The 19889-nt window shown below is 47.3% G+C and overlaps 1 protein-coding gene across 1 annotated transcript in view; it reads right to left on the bottom strand.

Moving 5' to 3' along the window:
• LOC144771843 (omega-amidase NIT2-like) overlaps nt 1–19889 on the bottom strand; it is an 823895-nt gene that overhangs the window by 647647 nt on the left and 156359 nt on the right. The window contains exon 3 of the mRNA XM_078656107.1: nt 12968–13088. Coding sequence (XP_078512233.1) covers nt 12968–13088 — 121 coding nt within the window. The remainder of the gene's footprint in view (nt 1–12967; nt 13089–19889) is intronic.

Below are 19889 nucleotides of genomic sequence, written 5' to 3'. Positions count from 1 at the left end.
GCGGCGCCAGAGGCTCCAACGTTGATGAAAGAGCCTCCGATGTAGGCTTTGGCCCCAAATGAATCCGAGAGAAAGAAGGTTTAACAGATGGCGCCGGAGACTGAGAAAACAGTGTCGAAAATCTCGGAGCCGGAAACTGCCAAGACGGCGCCGTCGGCATAAAAGGCACGGAGGGTGCCTGGGCATATTGGTGAGGAATGCCCAAATTGAATGCAAGCAGACCCACGGGGCCCGACGGTGCACCGGTAGGGTAAGCTGCTCTGACAAACATGCCGAACATCGCATTATGAAAATGCAAAGGATCCCACCCAGGTCCAGGAAAGGGTGGTTAAGGAGCTGAGTCTGAATCCACTCGAGGTCGGGTAGGTGTCAGGGCAGTTGGACCCAAAACAGGTGAAGTGGCAGGCACAGGAGAAAAAAACCTAGGCTTGTGAGAAACCCCTCGTCGTCTGAGAGTGAGCCGGAGTCACTTGAGGAGAAGGAGAAGGGGACAGTAAGATGAAGTCGTTAGAGCTACGTCGCAAAGCCAGAGATGGTGCCCTCAAAGCTCTATCATTCGATGAACAACGTCGGGAACCGTGCCTTCTCTTCTTCTTATGTCTCCTCGAAGTATGCAAAGTCGACGTCTTCCATTTTGACTTTGACCTCTTTTGGCCCCTCTTCTCCTTTCTTGCCTTTGCCATAAAAAGCTTAGCTTCATGCTCCTTCAAAGCCTTCGGATTAATCTTCCAACAACTGGAGCAATCTGCAACGTTGTGGTCCGAAGAAAGACACCACAAACAGTCTTCATGGGGATCAGTGATAGACATATGACCCCCATAATCTCTGCAGGGCTTGAAACCCGACTTCTTCAATGTCACCATAGCACTGCTACACCAAGGGAAAGAGCAGATGGCAAAATAACAGTGAAAAAAATGTAGAGTCCCAGAAAACCGTTAGGCGTCGACGGCGCGGAAAAAAGGGAACTGTCAGCACGCCGACTAGGTCTTCTTGTGGCTCAGGTGATGTCATATGGAGTCACGAGCAGAGCCATGCCATAATGTTGTCCTCGTCGACGTGAGAGAGCTAGATAAAAGTTTCTGTGGAATGCTGGCGCAGGGGTAATTCAAAAGGTGAGGAATCAACAGGCAGATGTATCCATCAGAAGCTAGGAGATTCCAAAACTTCTTGGTATTCCTTTTATGTAGGGCTTCAGTAATTCTATCCCATTGCTCTATATTCCACTCCCTTTTCGCCTTCATTTGTTTATCTTTTGTAGGCCTGCCTGATAGTCAGTAGGCTTTTGTAATCCCCTAGTTTTGCTGCTTCTACAATTGGCCTTTGGCCTTTCTACATTCCCTTGTATACCATTCAGGTGGATTTAAGCAGGAATTGCCCACCGCCTTTCTTTAGTGTGGGCCAATTTTATTTGCCCCATGAGGTTTGAATGTAAATCTACAAAATTAATTACACTTGGGTCTAGTGTCTCAAGTGGGGCCAACTTGTCTGCATAAAGACTATAAATACCAGACTGTACTTTGTCGTCTTCTGCTACTAAGGCCCACTTGACATTCTTTCTATTGTTACATGTGTTAATTCTACTTACAATGGAAGCACTTCACAATGCAGATATATTTGCAAGGGATCCAGCACAGAAAAAGACTTCTAGCTCTTCATGATCGCTGTCATTTCTTGCTATCACCCTCATATCAGTAGGAAGGACCAGCGAGAACTATCCACCAAGATATAATCAATATTACTTGTAGATAACCCCAGCTTAAAGGTTGGACAAACGGGACAGTCAGACTTAGTGCGACCGTTGACAATATTCAGGTCGTATGAAGCGAGCAAATCGATGATTAGGTCGACAGCCCTTGGTGGGCTTATCTTGTGATTAGAATTGTTGACTGGAGCGTTCCTTGGCCCGTAGCATTGTTCCATCAAATTAGGGGGAATAAAAACTGCCGGCAATTTTGTATTAAAATTGCCTACTATGAGTTTAAAGAACAAGTTACTTACCTTCGGTAATGCTTTTTTTTTTGGTAGATACAGTATCTGCCTGTGGATTCCTCACCTTTTCAATTACCCCCATGTGCAGCATTCTACAGAAACTTTTCATCTTAGCTCTCCCACGTCGATGAGGATGTCACAATGGAACGGCTCCGCACGAGACTCTGCATGACGTCCTCGGAGTCATAAGAAGACCTCATCGGCGTGCTGATGCCAGTTCCACCCATTTTTTCCATGCCTTTGAGGGGAACGGGTGAACCGACACACTACACAATTATACACATTATACCAACATAGCCAAAACTGGAAATTTCTCATAATAGACATTTCCTAGAGGCAAGCATCACATGAATTAAACAATATATCACATAAATAAACGTTGATTATTAGCAGGCAACGGGGAGGCAAGTGGGTCAGTGAAGTATCCACAGGCAGATACTGTATTCTACCGGAAAAATTGTTACCAAAGGTAAGTAACTTTTTCTTCTGATGGATACATCTGCCTGTGGATTCCTCACCTTTTGAATTGAATCCCCAAGTAATTCCGCTCCCGGCGGAGGGTTCCTGCCTACCTATACCAAAAAAAACTACAGCACAGAACGTGCAAAATGGCTGTCCCTCCTTACCTTCGACTCTAAGCAGTAGTGTTTTGCAAAAGTGTGGAGGGTTACACAAGTTGCTGCCTTGCAGATGTCTAGCACAGGGCCACCTCTAGCTAAAGCCAAAGAAGAAGACTTAGATCTGGTAGAATAAGCTTGAATGCCTTCAGGAGGCTCCTTCTTGGACAAGACATAGCAGATCTTGATACAGAGGATGATCCACCTGGATAGTGTTCTCTTGTGGATAGCCTTGCCCTTCAGCTTGCCCACATAGCTGGTGAAGAATAGGTCATCCAACCTGAAGTTCATGGTCCTGACCAGGTAGAAGCTGACCGCCCTCTTAGGGTCCAGGCGATGAAGTCTCTTTTCCTCCTTAGAAGGATGAGGTGCAGGTTAGAAAGTGAGTTAAGAAATGGATTGCCCTAGGTTGAAAGGAGTGATTATCTTAGGCAGGAAAAGCAGCTCTGGTCCTAAGAACCAGCTTATCCGCATTGAATGTGTAAATGGAGATTTGGAGTTAAGAGCTTGTAACTAACTCATCCTCCTAGCAGAAGTGATTGCAACCAGAAATAACGTCTTAAATGCTAGGAACCTTAAGGGACAATTACGTTGTTCAAAGGGCGAACCCATCAAGAAAATGAGAACCAAATTTAAATCCCACTGAGGCATGATAAAGGGAGTGGGAGGAAACCGATTAGTGAGCCCTTAATAAATCTCATAAATATAGAAGATTTAGACAATGAGGTTTGATCTGGTAAACAGAGAAAAGCCAACAAGGCAGACAAGTAGCCCTTAACAGTAGCTACTGCACAAGTTTGTTGAGCCAGGTAAAGAGTGAAACTCAGAATATCAGACAAATGGGCATGCAAAGGATCAATTGATCTCTCTACACACCATTTAACAAACTTGGCCTACCTACCAGAATAGACAGATTTGGTGGAGTGTCTACTAGCCAATAAAATAACATCAACCACATCCTGTGGGAGAGTGAAATAACTCTGGTGGCTCCATTCATTCTCCAAACATGAAGATGCAGGCTCTGGAGGTGGGATTGTAGAACCTGCCCCTGTAACTGCGAGAGGAGGTCTGCCCTGAGAGGAAGACGAAGCGGAGGGTGCAATGAGAGGTAAAGTAGGTCGATGTACCACACCCTTCGCGGCTAATGTGGTGCGATCAAAATGACTTGGGCCTGGTCTTGGCAAATCTTTTCCAGATTCAGAGGAATCAAGAGTATGGGAGGAAATGAGTAAAGATGCTGTGAGCCCCAATTTAACTAAAATGCGCCTCCCAATGCTCCCCGCTTCGGATACTGGAGGCTGCAGAACGATGGGCAACATCCTTTTGAGTGGCAAATAGGTCCAACTGAGGGAACCCCTATGTCCTGAAAATGTGAAGTATTACCTCTGTATGGAGGCGCCACTCGTGATCGGCAGAGTACTGCTGTGAGACTGTAGCCACGAACATTCAGTTCTCCGGCAAGATGGTTCGCGATCACGCAAATCTGATGGTCCTGAGCCCAGAACCAGAGCTGCAGAGCCTCTCTGTAAAGAAGATACAACCCCACTCCTCCCAGCTTCTTGATGTACCACATCGTGGTAGTGTTGTCTGTTAGGACCTCAATAGACTAACTGCGAAGGGAGGGAAGGAAAGCCTTGAGGATCAAATGTATTGCACGCAATTCCAAAAGATTGATGCGAAACAACCTCTTGTCTGGAGACCAAAGGCCTTTGACCTCCAGATCCCCATATGAGCTCCACACCGAGAGTGGAGGCATCCATCACTACAGTTGCCACTGTAGAAGTAGGTTGAAACTGCTTCCCTTAAGACAGCCTGCTTGGAACACTCCACCATAACAACTCCGATGCAGTGTCTCTGGAGATTCTGTTCACCTCTTCAAGATCTCAGTAGTGTCGAAACCACTGCCTGCAGAGGCACCACTGGAGGGCCCTCATATGACAGTGTGCATGGTTGACCAACAGTATGCAGGAAGCGAACAGTCCAAGCAGGCTTGAAACCTTCAGGACTGGAACAGCTGCTCCATTCTGAAAAAGCAGAATCATAGTCTGGATGTCTTGAATCCTCTGTAGAGGCGGGAAGTCATGACTTACAGCAATGTCCAGTACTGCCCCTATCAACAGGTTGCCTTGAGAAAACACCAGGTGAGATGTGTGTACATCTATTCAAAACCCCAAGTGAACAACAGTTGCGTTGTTACTTGCAAATGATGCAACACCATCTCTGGTGACTTCACTTTGAGCAGCCAGTCATCTGGATAGGGGAAAACATGAATCCCCGATCATTTGAGATGTACCTCTACCACTCCCATCACCTTTGTGAAGACCCGAATTGCAGAAGTAAGACCGAACGGAAGGACTGCAAACTGGTTGTGTTGAGTCCCCCACCAATAAAACTAAGATACTGCCGATGCGACTTCAGGATGGGAATATGAAAATATGCGTTCTGCAAATCAATCAACACATCCAGTCTTACTTCTGCAGCGCAAGAAGAACCTGAGCCAGGGTCACCATCTTGAATTTCTCCTGTTAGAGGTAAAAATTCAGGACCTTGAGGTCTAGAATTGGCCTCAATCGACCTTCCTTTTTGGGAATCAGGAAGTACCTAGAGAAGCATCCCTGACCCCTTTCCTGCTCCAGACCACCTCGATTGTACATTTTAGCTGTAATGACAGAACGTCCTGCTGGAGAGCTGTAGTAACAGACCTCCAATGTTGTAGAAAAAGGGACACCCGTACTCCCACAGGTCAAGCATGCTCTAGGTTGGCAGACCTAGAGTTGTTCCCTACTGCACCAGTTGGAGGAGCAGAAGAAGAGGAGGAGAAGGAGTAGGAGAAGGAGACTTGCTGAGCGCTGCACTCCGCATACGACCTCTGCCCTTTCCCCTGTAAGAACTACACAAGGATTTGCCTGCTGTTGCGGCTGCTGCCTGGCACAAAATGATAAGGACCTGCCAAATCCACGAAATTTGGGCTATCCAAAGCCTTTGGGCTGAGTCTGGAGACCCACAGATCTTGATGTGGCTCTACTGTCTTTAAAGCGCTGCAGCGCAGAGTCGCCTTTGGCCCCAAAAAGATGAGATCCGTCAAAAGGCAGGTATAACAGGGTCGTGTGGACATCAGGGGAGAACCCCGAACCCCGTGACCAAGCGTGCTTCCTGGTCACTACAGATGATGCCCTCACCCTGGCAACCGAATCTCAAGTGTCCAGACCGAACTGTATGGCCTGGTGGGCCGCAGCTTGAGCATTGTTTAGAACCTCTGAAAAATGACCCTGAACGTCCTCTGGTAGTTTTAGGAGCACTTCCCTGCCCGAGCCCATAAGTGTGTGGATGTAGCGACCCAAAAGGCATGTAGCATTTGTCCATTTGCGAGCCATTCTGCATGAAGAGAATACCTTTTTCACAGATTGCTCCATGCGTTTGTACTCCCTATCTGCAGGTGTTGAGGGGAATGACCGCGCAGGCTGCTTTGAAGAGCACTAAGCCTGGACGACCAAGCTTTCCAGTGATGGATGAGTGGACAGGAAAGCAGGATCCCCAAAGCCACCTTATACCTCCTCGCCACAGACCTGGACACCGCTGGAGAAGTCATCGGCTCAGTCAAAGCCTCGCTGAAAGGGAGTAAAGGCTCAGAGATAGAAGAAGGGGAATGAAGCACCTCTGTCAAAATATTAGATTTCAGCTCTGCTGTGGGAAGAGGCAACTCCAGCCAATCCACTGCCTTCCTGATCACAGCGTGATAAGAAGTCACCTCCTGCGTTGGGAGACCTGTTGGAGATGAGCGATTTCATTCAGAAGTATCTAGACCATTAACCTCCTGCCCTTCGAACTCCTGATCAGGAGCCACAATCTCCCCTTCCTGAGCCTCCTCACGCCGCTCTTTGTAGTCCTCCTCTTCCGTTAACCTCTATGCCTCTCTTCTAGACCTCATCCTTAGAACAGGCACCGGTGACTTCGGGATCAGCTAAGGGAGATCTACCGGGGCAGTAGACGACACCAGTTGAGTCGATGCCGGTTAAGAACCAGACGGCGCTGGGGAAGATCTATCCAGTGGCACTCACCCTCCAGAGATTGTACTTGCATCGAAAATCTCGGTGTCAGGAGAGGCCAACTCCCTGAAGCCATTGGCATAAAAGGCATAAGAGGTGCCTGAGGGGAATGAGGTGGCAAACCTCCCAGGGAGTATGCCAGTGGATCCATGGGGCCATCAGGTGCACCAGTAGAGTTTGCTGCTCTGGCAAACAAGCTGAACATCGCATTCAGAAAATGCGATTGATCTGTACCCAGAGTTGGCAAGGCTGGATACCCTGGATCTGGTACTGCAGGTTCTGAAGACGCGCCAAGAGGCAACACATTCAGCTCCGGCTACAACACCGTAGACCCTGGAGCCAGAGGTGGAGTGGTCGGCTTCGGCAACAGTGGAGGCGTTGCTTCTCTTGGAGCCGGTGGAGTCACCGCTCTCAGAGCCGGAGACGGGGCCAGGGTCACCTTATTAGACGGAGGAACGTCATCCTGTCGGGGAACCAGGGACACCGACCGTGGCGCCGCATCCTTCGGTGAACAGTGCTGAGACCCATGGTGCTGTTTCATATAGTGCTTCTTTGACGACCTTGAAGTATGCAGAGTCTGTAACTTGGATTGGGATCTCTACCTTCTTCACCCCCTTTTTAGTTTTTTGGCTTTGGCCATGAAAAATTTTGTCTCGCTCTCCCTCAGTGCCTTGGGGTTCATGTGTCTGCATGATGAACACTACCCAAAGAGAGACACAACAAACAGTCTTCATGGGGGGTCAGTGATAGATATCTGACCCCCACATTTCCTGCATGGCTTGAATCCGGATTTCCTATGGATAGCCATGGGCGCTGCTACAAAGAACCGAAGACTTGCAACAAAGAAACTCCCAGAAATGGAGAGACCGGGCAAAAATATATTATGCGTCGACGCGCAGAAAAAAGGGAACTGAAGTCAGCGCGCTGACGAGGTCTTCTTATGGCTCCGATGACGTCATGCAGAGTTGCGTGCTGAGCCGTTCCACTGTCACGTCCTCGTGGAAGAGCTAAGGAGAAAAATTTACATGGAATGCTGCACATGGGGGTAACTTAAAAGGTAAGGAATCCACAGGCAGATGTATCCTTCAGAAATTGACAATACTGTGCAATCTGACACTTTTGTTTGTCACCCGTTTCCTAATACTCTGTCTTTATTGCTTTCCTTAAATTATTTCATGCACTATCTGATAACCTCCTAAGATTTCAAACTGTGCCCCCCCCCCCCACTTGTTTTCATCAAGAAGATTGCTGGAACACACAGGGTCAGGGCGCAAGATCGCTATATTTTATAACCTTAATGGGGAGGAAGTTGCTAGCTTTGCTCAACTACAAGAACTGCTGTGTGTTGTCTTACGAGCTCAAGCTCAGCAAGTGCCTTAGCTTCAGGGGTACCATGGTTCACTTCAACCACGGCAAGATACACCTGGTAAACATGACAATGTGTCACCTAGGGTGAGTAAAGAGATTTTCTTCCTTTTAAGATAGCTCCAGTTTGCCTCATCAGTGCAACTTTTTGAATTGTTCGTTTCATCAGTTTTCCCCTTTAAAGTAGTATAGTCTTCCAAGTAACATTCCACTATTCCCAGACGGGAAGACATCTGTTCTATTAATTTTTGTTAATGCAAATATCTTTGATGTGATATGGGAAGCTCAGTCTTTGATGCCTCATCAGTTGGTATAACAGAGACTATTAAAGCCCAGCTCTGGGACCAAGTTTGGAATTATCCGGGTCTGGTTTTGTTGTAAGTAGCAGAATCTGACACAAAAAGCAGCATCATGGTCAGCTGCAGGTCAGACTTGCAGCAGAAGACACGGACTCAATAACGAGAAAGTCACGGAAAACACAAAGTTCCAGTTGGTGACATGATTAAATGTATCTGTGAACTAATGCGAACACCTGAGGAGCACATGTACAAACTGTTGGTTTCCAACTTTAACATGAAATAGTGGCAATTTATGAAAAATGCGGACATCAACCATGTTGCATGCTACTGGTTGGGACGCACGACCTCTGCATAGCTTTGTGAAGCTGCGCCTCCCTTCGCTGGTATATTTTCTGGACAACTTGTAAATTTTTCCCTTTCGCCAGCTCAACAATCTTGCAAGTCCCGTGAGAGTTGTCCCATTTACTAACTAAGAGACAGCACAGCTGTACTATGATGTCAAGGTGGCACCTAAAATACACCACCGATGTCCTTTCTAGCGGGTCGCATAATCAATGGTCTGAGGAAAAACTACATTACCGATAACCCGATGGAGGGAAGGCCTTAACGCTCCCTCCCTGTTAAGCTTTCACAGCCCTCTCTAACTGGGTGTCCTTTGCTTTCATCCTACCTGAATGGACAAAGTGACTAGTTGGGGGTAGGGGGGTGGTGTATGTGTGTGTGTGTGTGTGTGTGTGTGTGGGTGTGGGTGTGGGTATGTGTATATAAATGGGTGTGTGTGTGTTTTTTTCCATAAGTCAGCGTGCATGGGGAGTCCACAGACCTCCACATGTTGTGTGTATCCAAAGATGGCGGTCAGCCTTGTGCAAGGTTTCTGCAGTGTCATCCTGGACCTCATATCCAATCACTAATCTTCCTCAATCCAAACCATGTCATGGGTCGAGAGAAGGAGCACATCTGCCTCTTTGAAGCAACTGCATTTCCCTTGTCAGAGAATAAAACCTACCCTCACCAATTCTATACAAGGATTGACCTGCATTAGTTTTGGAGATAGGTTTTTTGTGGAATGGCTCCAGACTGGAGATTGAGCTAACAAATCAGACCCACACATGAATCTGACCTGCAGCACCTGGGCATGAGCATATCACAACAGGGCCACGCCATCCTCCAACCCTCAGAATTAGAAGGGCCCTTCAAGATTTGAAACATGCATATCCTCTAATTCGGTAGGCCTGGTCATCAGGGAATGATGCAAGTTAAGCCCACCACAGAAGGAGAGACTCACAGGCGATCCAGGACCAGAATCTCTGCTGGTCCTTATAAAAAGCAGACATCAGATAGAGAATGTAAAACTGCTCTGCTGCGGACATAGAAGGAGGAGAAGGAGATTTCATTATTTGTGCGAGAAGCTGCACTGCAAGTGCTAGGAACCTTGAGGACTGACTGACCTAAAATCAAGGACGGAGCTCAGCTTATTTTATTGACCTGTATGGGACCGACAGATTAAGACTTGACATGGGTAGAAGGTCCACTCAGTCAGCTACCTAATCCAAAAACAACCAAGCACAACAACATCTGGCTCAAGGAGAAGCTTCACTGCCACCAGACTGCAATAACGGTGAGCTTTCCTGTGTCAACCCTTTACATGCCTGTACGGCACCTGTACTTCTATCAAATGCTTTCTCAATAAATAAAAGATGGATATAACTACTTTACCTGTCCTTTTTTGTTTGAATCTGTTTTTATTTTGAAGAGAAAACCTGGGGAGGTTCTCCCTGTACACAGCCCATCGCATACAACCCTTTGCAGGGCTGGCCGCATAGTTTTAGGATAGGCATGCAAAGTGCAGATGTTGGTTGTCAATACAGTCCTTACACAGCAAGTCACCTACAACCTGTGGCGTGCCGGCCGCGTATGATAAAAGGCATTGCGTAGGTGTTCAATGTGGAAAGGCTTCTAGGCAAAGAGAGCAGGGCGACCCAAATTCAACATAGGGAGGAAAGAAAAGAGAAATACTTGAGAGAAAAGACGAAAGAGAGAGGGTTAGCATGGAAGCGTGTAGAGTGGATATATAGAATAGAGAGTGATGAAGAGCTGTTGCAGGGGGGTATGGGGCATGTAAGAGGAGACAGGGGGTATAGACTATAATGATCAAGAAGTCCAAGAGTTGCGATCCAAGATAGACTCCAAGAGAGCTAGAGTTGCGGGGTGGTGGAGGGGAGGAGGGCCAAGGAGGAGGGCTTCCAGCTTGCCCCTCGGGGAGTATTGCGGCGGGTGAGGGACAGGGCCAGGCTGAATAAGTAGAGCCTCTGTCAGGGTCGATTGGGCACACAGCATCTTCAAAGAGGTGTAGGGCCTGAAGTTTTGGTTGCAAAAGATGTACATGTTCTATTTTACAAAGGTAGGCGACCAGTGGCTGCCATATTTTGGTGAAGTGAGTGTCGCGAGATTTTTTTTTCCAGTACAAGTCTATGAGTTGTTTAGCGGCACCTAGCATATGGAGAGCAATGTGCCAGTCGCTACGGGTGAGTGGGCGCAGATTGTCTGGTTTGAGAAGAATTGTAGCTGGAGTGTCAGGCCGGGGGAAGCCAAGCACCTTTTTAATATGACTAAGAACCTCTTTCCAGAATAGAGTCAAGAGCGGGCAGGCCCACCATATGTGAATAAAATCTCCCGGGGAGCTCAGGCACCTCCAGCTCAAAGGGGAGGAGGCGGGAAACATCTTGTACAGTTGTAGGGGAGTGTAATACCATTGCGTCATGATCTTATAAGCAGTTTCCCGCTGAGGGATGCTGCTGTACACCTTCGGTGATTTCCCGCCATAGGCGACTCCATTGGGCTGGAGTGATGTCAGAGGAAGCTGTTGATTGCCATTGGTGTTGGTATGGGTGAAGTTTCAACAGTGGGGGATGTTGTAGGACATGGTAGTCCAAATTCTCCTTGCTGGGTTTCAAGAGGGTCCCCATACCCCTCTCTTTCCTCTCCTGAGCCTAGCACATTCTCAAAGTGCTCAGGCGACAACATAGAACCTCAGGGTTCTGTCGACGTCAGAATCGGCGTCTATCGACGCCGTTCTGGCTCCATGTAGTTGGGAATGAGGAGGGGGCTTGCATCAGCGATGGGCATCAGTGACGTCTTATGCACCAACTTCAGATTTGACGCTGGGGAAGGTTGCATTGGCACGACCGGCATCCAACCGGATCAGAGATTGGATCCCTGGGGCCCCACCGGTGTCATGGCTGGAGCCGACTGCGTCAAAACCAATGGGGCCCCTTCTGAATCCATGGGGCCGGAAGGCTCACCAGAGGGGTCGTTCCACTCAAATACGTGGTGCATGGCCTCGTAAAACTCTTATTTGAGCGGGAGTCGCTTCGGCTCCCGGAAAGGTGGGAGACACGAAGTCGACTCTGGCTCCAGATCCACTAAACTGTGCCTAGAGCATTGGTGCTCCTTACCTCTCTCGAAGACGGACGCCAGTTGAGGTGAAGTCCACTTGGACGTCTTCTTCTTCTTATGCCTCTTCCCGAGTGTCCCGAGGACCTCGAATGGGAGGAAGAGGACTTAGAGCTCCGTGAGCGGTCCAGCGACCTTCTCTTCTTTGATCAGGACCGTGACCTCCTCGGAGTCTCGCTTGATGGTGTCAACTGCAGGGCCGTGAGTAATTTCATCACTCGCTCCCTCAAGTTCTTCAGAGCCATCGCCCAACAGTCCGAACATGACTTCGTAACGTGGTTGCACTCGAGACAAAACAGCCATACGCGGTGGGGATCAGTGACCAACATTATGCAGGAACAAGTCCCGCATGGCATGAAACCTGTCTTCCTTGAAGTCATCCCTTACACACGAAGTTGAAATCCAAAAATTTCGACAAAAGGTGAGAATAAAGCCTGACAAAAAGCATCAGAGGAGTAGCTCTTCACGAATCGGCGCTTAACTGGTGCAGAAAGAAAAGAACTGACTTCTGGGCGCCTGGGTGGTGCCTATATACGTACACCAACGTCATAACGGATTCTAACTAAGCTGACATCAAGCGGAGCCGAATGGAGCTACCCGACTTCGCGCGCAAGGGGTATTGCTCAGCAAAACTTTCCGGATCCAGCCTGACACCTGGGAAATTCAAAGGTATCGAATCTGCAGCTAGAAGTATCTGTCAGATACCAGATTTTAATTAAGAAAATGGGTTATAGTTACAAGTGAAAGCCAGCAAATAAACAATATTCTTAAAAAAAACAAAATAAATCGATCACAAAATGCATTACGAATTATAGGTGAAGAAAGGCATGAAAGCAGGATGTCCTGGTGCAAAAAGAGTTAAAGAAACATAGCAGGGTGCACAGATGATGTGTATTTTTCGGCATTACTTTGTGATTATCAATGCAAGGTATTTTTCGTCTGGTTCTTCATGACCAACACAGCCACAAATACATCACATAACTATAAAAATTGAGAATACATAGTTCAAGATTAATGGTCTACGAATTCTCACCTTAAGCGACATTTCTTTTTATATAGTTTACCACTGTTAAGTTGAGGCAGCAAGACAAAGATGTGTACAACAATGTGTGTGGTCTCTTGCACATTCATATCTTGTGATTTTTCAATGTATAAACCAAAATTTGCTAAACAGAAATATTTAATGAGTCATATTTACCGCCAATCAGATATATTCCACACTCCTTTGCTACATCTGATAGCACTTTTGTAGATTCTCCTGGAATTTTTTCTGCATAGACAGAGAACAACTTGGCACCACAGGGCGAATTGAAACACTCCTAAAAACAACAAAAGAAGAGAAAATGTCATCTTATTGCTCATCCCCGATTTTCGGGGACAGACCAACATTTACTCTGCTATCCTAGCCTACCCTATCGCCTATCTTGGCAATGAACGCGGTTAAATACAGAGACGCAGGCTGGAAATTACAATCTGGGGACCTGCGCAGTGGAAACGTGCTGAATGAGTGGGATCAGGTCTTAAAGCAAGGCATGCTACACGTACCTGGGGCTTCAAACTTCACCTCTTGACAAACATTGTTAGCCCTATCACTATCAGTCTACTGCGACTCTACCATTTCACCATGCAAGACCTCCAAGTGCTGTATAATCAAACCTATTAGCCACAGTCCATCAACCATGGAACATTTTTAACAAACTCACAGATCAGTCTGTTAAGGGCAGGGGACTGTATTCATGAGCCGATGTGTTGTAATAATGCACCCAGCTAAAGTGGTGGACATGCCATGATTTTGAAACGGAGCACAAACTGTGTTCTGTATCAGATGACTCTGAAACGCTGGACATGGGATGTCTCTGATACTGACGGATAAAATACAATGCTGAAGTAGGGCAGGCCACGATTCTGAAACTGGCACGCCTGCTACGATTCAGAAATGTGGGAATCCCCAAGGAAATTGGAGTAAAAGTCATGAGCCTGCATTCAAGTATGTCATGATTCTGTTGTAGGTAGACAGGGATCTTAAAATGGTGGTCAATGGTGATACTGAAACAGGTTTACATTCCATGATCTTGAAATTAATGAATAAACTAATCATTTGGAAATTCAGGCACATGCCAGGGTTCTGGAACTGAAGGAAATCTTGTGTTCTACAAATTTGAATTTGTGATTCTGGAGTGAGATGAAAGGTATTTAGAGAAAATTATGAGTACTTCTTTAATTAAGGATTATTAGAGTGATGGAGCAGGATTTCGCAAAAAGAAACCCCCCATAATACATACTAACAGTAAGTAACAATAGGAACCTAACGAGCACCTTACATAAACACGTGGGAAATCAGCTTTGCGCATGCATGCACTAGCGTGAGATAACATATGAAAGAACTAAAATTGTATTACATTGAGCTTAGAAAGAGAAAACAAGAAATAATGCATGACTAGGCCACATGTGCATTTTGTAGTTTGCATTTTGCATCTTGCTTTGAAAAAATAAATAATGCCGCTTTTTGCTTACAGCTATGCTAGAGAAAACGCTAACAGGGAATGGTGCAAAGGTGGGTGAAAAACAGTGAAAAGTGCATTGTCACATAATTAATGATTGTCCATGTTCCATCTGTTCTACTGAGCTGGATGAGACTCCATTTTCCCTTAACTTAGTCGGATAAAGGAGGGGCTGGGAGGAAACGGAAAAGGCCATGACAGAGCAGACAGAAGTGCTGAGTGCTGCAAAGAAGGAACCAAGGTTCAAGGCCAATATGCTGAAGGAGAATATTTAGAGCCTTCCAAGTGATGAGACCAACGGTGGGACCAGAGACTCTTTCCGAATATTATGAATAAAAATGTACAAATGTAACATGTGTCCAAAACGTGCGAACGAGTCAAGAATTAGACTATGGGAATGGATGTAGAACAATGAATATGCCAAAATTGTGACTGAAGTCACAGTGGTGTGACAGACCACCTCCTAAGTCCACAAATCAACTGTCGAGTGATGTAGAATGTTTCAACTGATGTGGGACGGACATGCAGGTTTTAGGCTATAACTAGGGTGCCTTTAGGGGTGTGGTCAGAGGCTTGTGGGGAGATCAAGATGAAGGGTGAATGCGTTGCTGTTCGTCTGTTTGCAGAGAGGCCTGGCTGTTCCTGTCCCTATCCTGGGTCCTGAAATCTTTGTTCCCTGATTCTATTTCAGGGGACCCCCATCATATCCTTGGCCAGGGGGGTGGTTTTTCACAGACCTTTAGGTTTGTATTATTCTGACTCGTTCTTGCAGAAATACTTGCAAATCTATTTGTCTCTGAAACTTTTGCCTCTTCACCTATCCACTTCGTCATAAATATATTGTCAAGTATTATTTAGAAGAAACTATTGTCTCTTCAGCTATCCCCTCCGTTAGATGCATTTTGTTTCGCATTTTTGAAACTTTTGTCTCTTAATCTTTCCACTCCTTCATGCGAACGTCATATTTGCAAGATGAGTTTGTCTCTATCTGAATTGCTGAATGTTTTTCTCTCCCTTTGTGAATTTTGTTATTTGCATTTGTGACTGTATACATTGAGCATTTTAATAGTTTAATTTGAGATAAAGTTTGATTAACTTTATCGAGAGTCTGTGATTATTTAGTGGACTGAAAAGTTGGTTAGCTAGTATCTTATTACCATCAACTATTCAACTAGATGGTTCATTGACAAAGTAGAAGGAAAGTTTTTTGTTTTGTTAATATTTTTATTGATTTTATGCGCACATTGTAAATTAAACCATAAACAATCAAGGTATGCAATAAATTCAATCAGTTGAGCTGGATACATTACATCGCCATCAGACCCCTCTTGTACATCAATAATTACATAGAATATAAGCCCGCGAGACCAAACCCTGCCTCCCTTCCCGTGGTAGTTGTGTCTCGGTCCCTCAGGTCCTCTCGCCCCTTGGTGCAAACAGCCCCTCTACGCTATATCATTCCTGCAGTGCCTGACTGTCTATCTGGAATCGTTGGTCTATCTCCCCATCTATACCATAATATGTCCTCCATTTCCCCATAATTCTTTTAATTTTTGGGGGCATCCTCTAGCTCTATACGTTACCCTCTCAGCTGCCATGTATTGGTCCATCCCAGACTTCCACTCCCCCATCTGTGGTTCCTGTGCAGATCTCCATTTCCTAGCGATGTCTCGCTTAGCAACAACCAGGGCCAGGGCGGCAAATATGAAGTGGGGGCGACTCAGATCCACATCTCCTGGTATGCCCAAGAGGATACATTTTGGGTCTAGTGGTAGGGTCTCGTTCAGTACCTTCCCCAGTTCCATCGTCACCATTTTCCAATACGTCTAAATAAGAGGGCAGTCCCACACCGTGTGATAAAAGTCCCCGGCCACACCGCAGGCCACATGGGTCGCTCGCTCTGCCCATCCTGTGTAGCCGGGCCCTATGTAGGAGTTTATATTGTATAAGTCTTAATCTGGACTTGATTGCCACTTCCCGGGGATGCATAAGGGCCGATTCCCAGTCCGTGGTGTCAAAGGGCCCCACATTACTTTCCCATGTCTCTCTCATTTTTGCCAGGTGATCTGAGGCATTATTAATCAGGGTTCTGTGTAGGTGCAAGACACTGCTTTTTCTTGTAGGTGCTCCTGTAGTAGTCGTCCCTCCAGTGGCGCATGCACTTGCAGAGGGGAGGGGAAGGGGCCTTCCGCCTGCCACGCATGCTTCAGTTGTAGATATCTATAGTGTTGTGTGGCGCTAAGTCCAAAGTCCGCTCAAAGTTTTTGAAAAGTTTTAAAGGAGGTGTCCGTCATTACGTCTCCCAAAGTAGATATGCCCAGGTTGTCCCACGCTTGAAATCCGCGTAGCTTGTGGATTTCACTTAACCATGTGCAGTGCCAGAGTGTAGTCTGTCTCGTGGGTTTGCGGTGCCAACCCATCATTTTGTTTGCACTTTGCCACAGTGTGATTGTTGTCTGGGTGGCCTGAGGCAATCCCGCGTCCTTTTTTCCACCATATAGATATTGAACAGGGGGGTGCTTGCCCATTTTATAGCGTTCTAATCTATAAGTGGGGTGGGTTGCTTCCGCATGAAGCCAGTCCGATATCGGGGTGAGATGTGCCGCTCTATAGTATGCCTCTATGTCTGGGAGCGATATTCCCCCATTATATTGATTGCGGCATAGCGTGGTGAGGGCAATTCTGGGTTGTTTCCCCAGCCACAGCAGAGACCGCAGCTCCGCGTTAATCGTTTGGAACACCTGTTGCGAGAGGGGGAAATACTAATTTTGAAGAGCATATAAAAACTTTGGGAGCGTGATCATTTTGAATATGGCCGCTCTGCCTAATATGGTAAAGGGAAGTGCCTTCCATCGTTGAGCATCCTCTTTGAAGGCAAGGAGGATGCGGTGTATATTTTCTCTATAGGACCTTTGTTTGTCCGGTGTGAGATAGATCCCCAAGTACGTGAAGCCATGGGTTGCTACCTGTAGTGTGTGGGGTAGGGATGGCCAGTCGTATCCTATCTTGGGACTGAATATGACCGATTTGTGCCAATTGATGGTGTATCCTGAGTACGTGCTGTATGTGTTCAGTGCCTCAAAAAGGATGGGGAGGGTAGTGTCAGGTTCGGTGACATAAAGCAGTATGTCGTCAGCGTACAGGGAGATATTTTCCTCTGTCGCATCCGTCGCTGACAATCTGAATCCTCTTATACCTGGGTGTTGTCTCACCACACATGCTATCACTATTAATGTTAGTGCAAATAGGAGTGGGGAGAGGGGACATCCCTGCCGGGTGCCCCTCTGTATAGGGAATTCTCGGGACAGCCGGCCGTTCACCCTCACTCGCGCCATCGGCGCCGTATACAGCAGTCGCACCCAGCTCTGATACAATGGTTCAAACCTGAATCTAGCTAGAGTCGCTTCAAGAAAGGGCCAGTGGACCGCGTCAAACGCCTTTTCGGCATCTAGGGAGAGTAGGAGATGGGGTGGCGCACGAGATAGTGCCTCCATCATCCAATTGTGGGTTTGGCGCAGGTTCATTCGGGTCGCCCTTCCGGGCATGAAACCCGTTTGATCTTTGTCCACCAGGTCAGTAATGACTGGCCTCATGTGCAGGGCCAATACGGTTGATGGAATCTTCGCCTCTATGTTCAGGAGTGAGATGGGACGGTACGAGGCACATTCCATCGGCGTCTTCCCTGCTTTGTGTACAGGGACAATGACGGCTCTGCGCAAATCAGGCGGGAGGGCCTCCTCCTCCAGCGCACTTTTAAATAGAGACAGGAGATGAGGGGCCAGTAGATCTGATCCCTTTTAAAAAAATTCTGCCGGTAAACCATTTGGTCCCGATGGCCTGGCAGATTTCTTCGAGTGTGAGGTCTGTGTCCAAGCTATCCCTGTCTTCCTCTGGCAGGTGAGGCAGGTCAACCGCCTCCAGATATTCCATTATGGCCGGGGTCTCCCGCAGGTCCCGGGCCTCGTAGAATTTGCCATAGTAGGTGGCAAACGCCTCCGCTATCCCCTCGTCCTGTTGTATCGGCATGCCCGCCTCATCTAGTATTGCCTCAATCCAGCGTGCTTCCATTTCCCTACGGCTCAGCCACGCCAGCAGTTTTCCCGATTTATCACTGACATCGTATAGCCTGTGAAGCATAGCTAATCTTTGTGTCTTCGCTTCTTGTGTCGTAGGGCCCTGTAATTAAGTTGTGCGTCTTTCAGGCGACGCCTATGTTGGTCATCATTGTGGGTCAGGCACATCCTTTCCAGGATCAGAATCTTAGCTTCGCATTCTTCCATCTCTTCCCTCTCCCTTTTCTTTGCCCACGATATTCTGTTCTGCGCCCGGTCCCTAAGAACCATCTTGTACGCCTCCCATACCATCGCCCCTGACTGGACCGTACCTATATTCTCACTGAAATAGACTTTCGTATCTGCCCGAAGGCCGTGCAGTAATTCCTTATTCTGTAACTCCCATGCTGAGAGGCGCCACTCCCCTTTGGGTCGAGATATATCCTTACCGATGGTGACCTCAAGCGATGAGTGATCCGAGAGACCACGGGCTCGATACTCCGCCCCTCTGATCTGTCCCTTTAAGACTTGCGTCACGAAAATATAGTCTAATCTGGAATATACCTTATGTGCCCCTGAGTAGTATGAGATGCAAGTGTCTCGCGGGTGCATCGTTCTCCAGACATCTGTAAGACCCAAGGATGTGGTGAAGCGCACTAAATGCGTCTCCGTCTCTGACGGTGTGGGGTTCCCAGTCCTGTCAATGGCAGGGTGCATTACATCATTAAAGTCTCCTCCGATCACGGCGTTCTGGGTATCAAGCAGTATGTCAGTGACTCCCATCAGAGTTCTGGCCTGTAACTGGGGGGGGGGCATACACTGAAACAATCGTGAGTTCGGTCCTGCCCCATCGCCCATTGACTCCCACATATGTGCCCTGTTCGTCTATCCATGTGCGTTGAATCTTATAGGGGGGGGCCTTTTTATTAGAATAGCCACCCCTCGGGACCCTGTAGTGTATCCCGCATGTGCTAGGACAGTGTAAGGTTTCCTACCCAGAAAACTACATTTACTCCCTCGGGAGGAGCACTATATCAGGGTGAGCACGTTTGATATGAGCCTGCACTAAACTTCTCTTAATTCAGTCACCTAGGCCATTCACATTCCATGTGTAGATCGAGTAAGCGGCTTCCAAGTGTTGCCCATTAAGTGACACCAACGGGGCCATTCGCGTTCTGGCTATCTATCATTGACCGTCTTCTGGCAATCCTTGCATCATCAGCTATTGGTGTAACATTACCTTGTGTAAACCCATAAAACATACCAACATGTATGAACCAACTGACCACAACCCTCCTCGGATCCCTCCCCGCCCCACCCCCCCACTGGGACTCTGTCGCCAATCGCTGTCGGTCCCTTGCAGTGGCGGATGCGGCCCGTCGCCCACCCATGGTCGTAACCCTTCGCACTACAGTGTCAACAGAACACCCTGCTGTGCGTCCCACAACTTTTAATCTAAATCCCGCAAGGCGGGAAACAGTTCAGTAGCAGTTGGGAAGCCAACAGCAGAGTGAAGAAGACGAGAAGGGTAGGAGGGAGAAAGGAAGGTAAAGGAAAGTGTGAGATG

Source organism: Lissotriton helveticus, chromosome 8 (genome assembly GCF_964261635.1).
Source record: "Lissotriton helveticus chromosome 8, aLisHel1.1, whole genome shotgun sequence".
In the NCBI taxonomy this organism is placed as follows: Eukaryota; Metazoa; Chordata; class Amphibia; order Caudata; family Salamandridae; genus Lissotriton; species Lissotriton helveticus.
The sequence above is the reverse complement of the archived record's forward strand: the minus strand, read 5'-3'. Positions and strand labels throughout refer to the sequence as shown.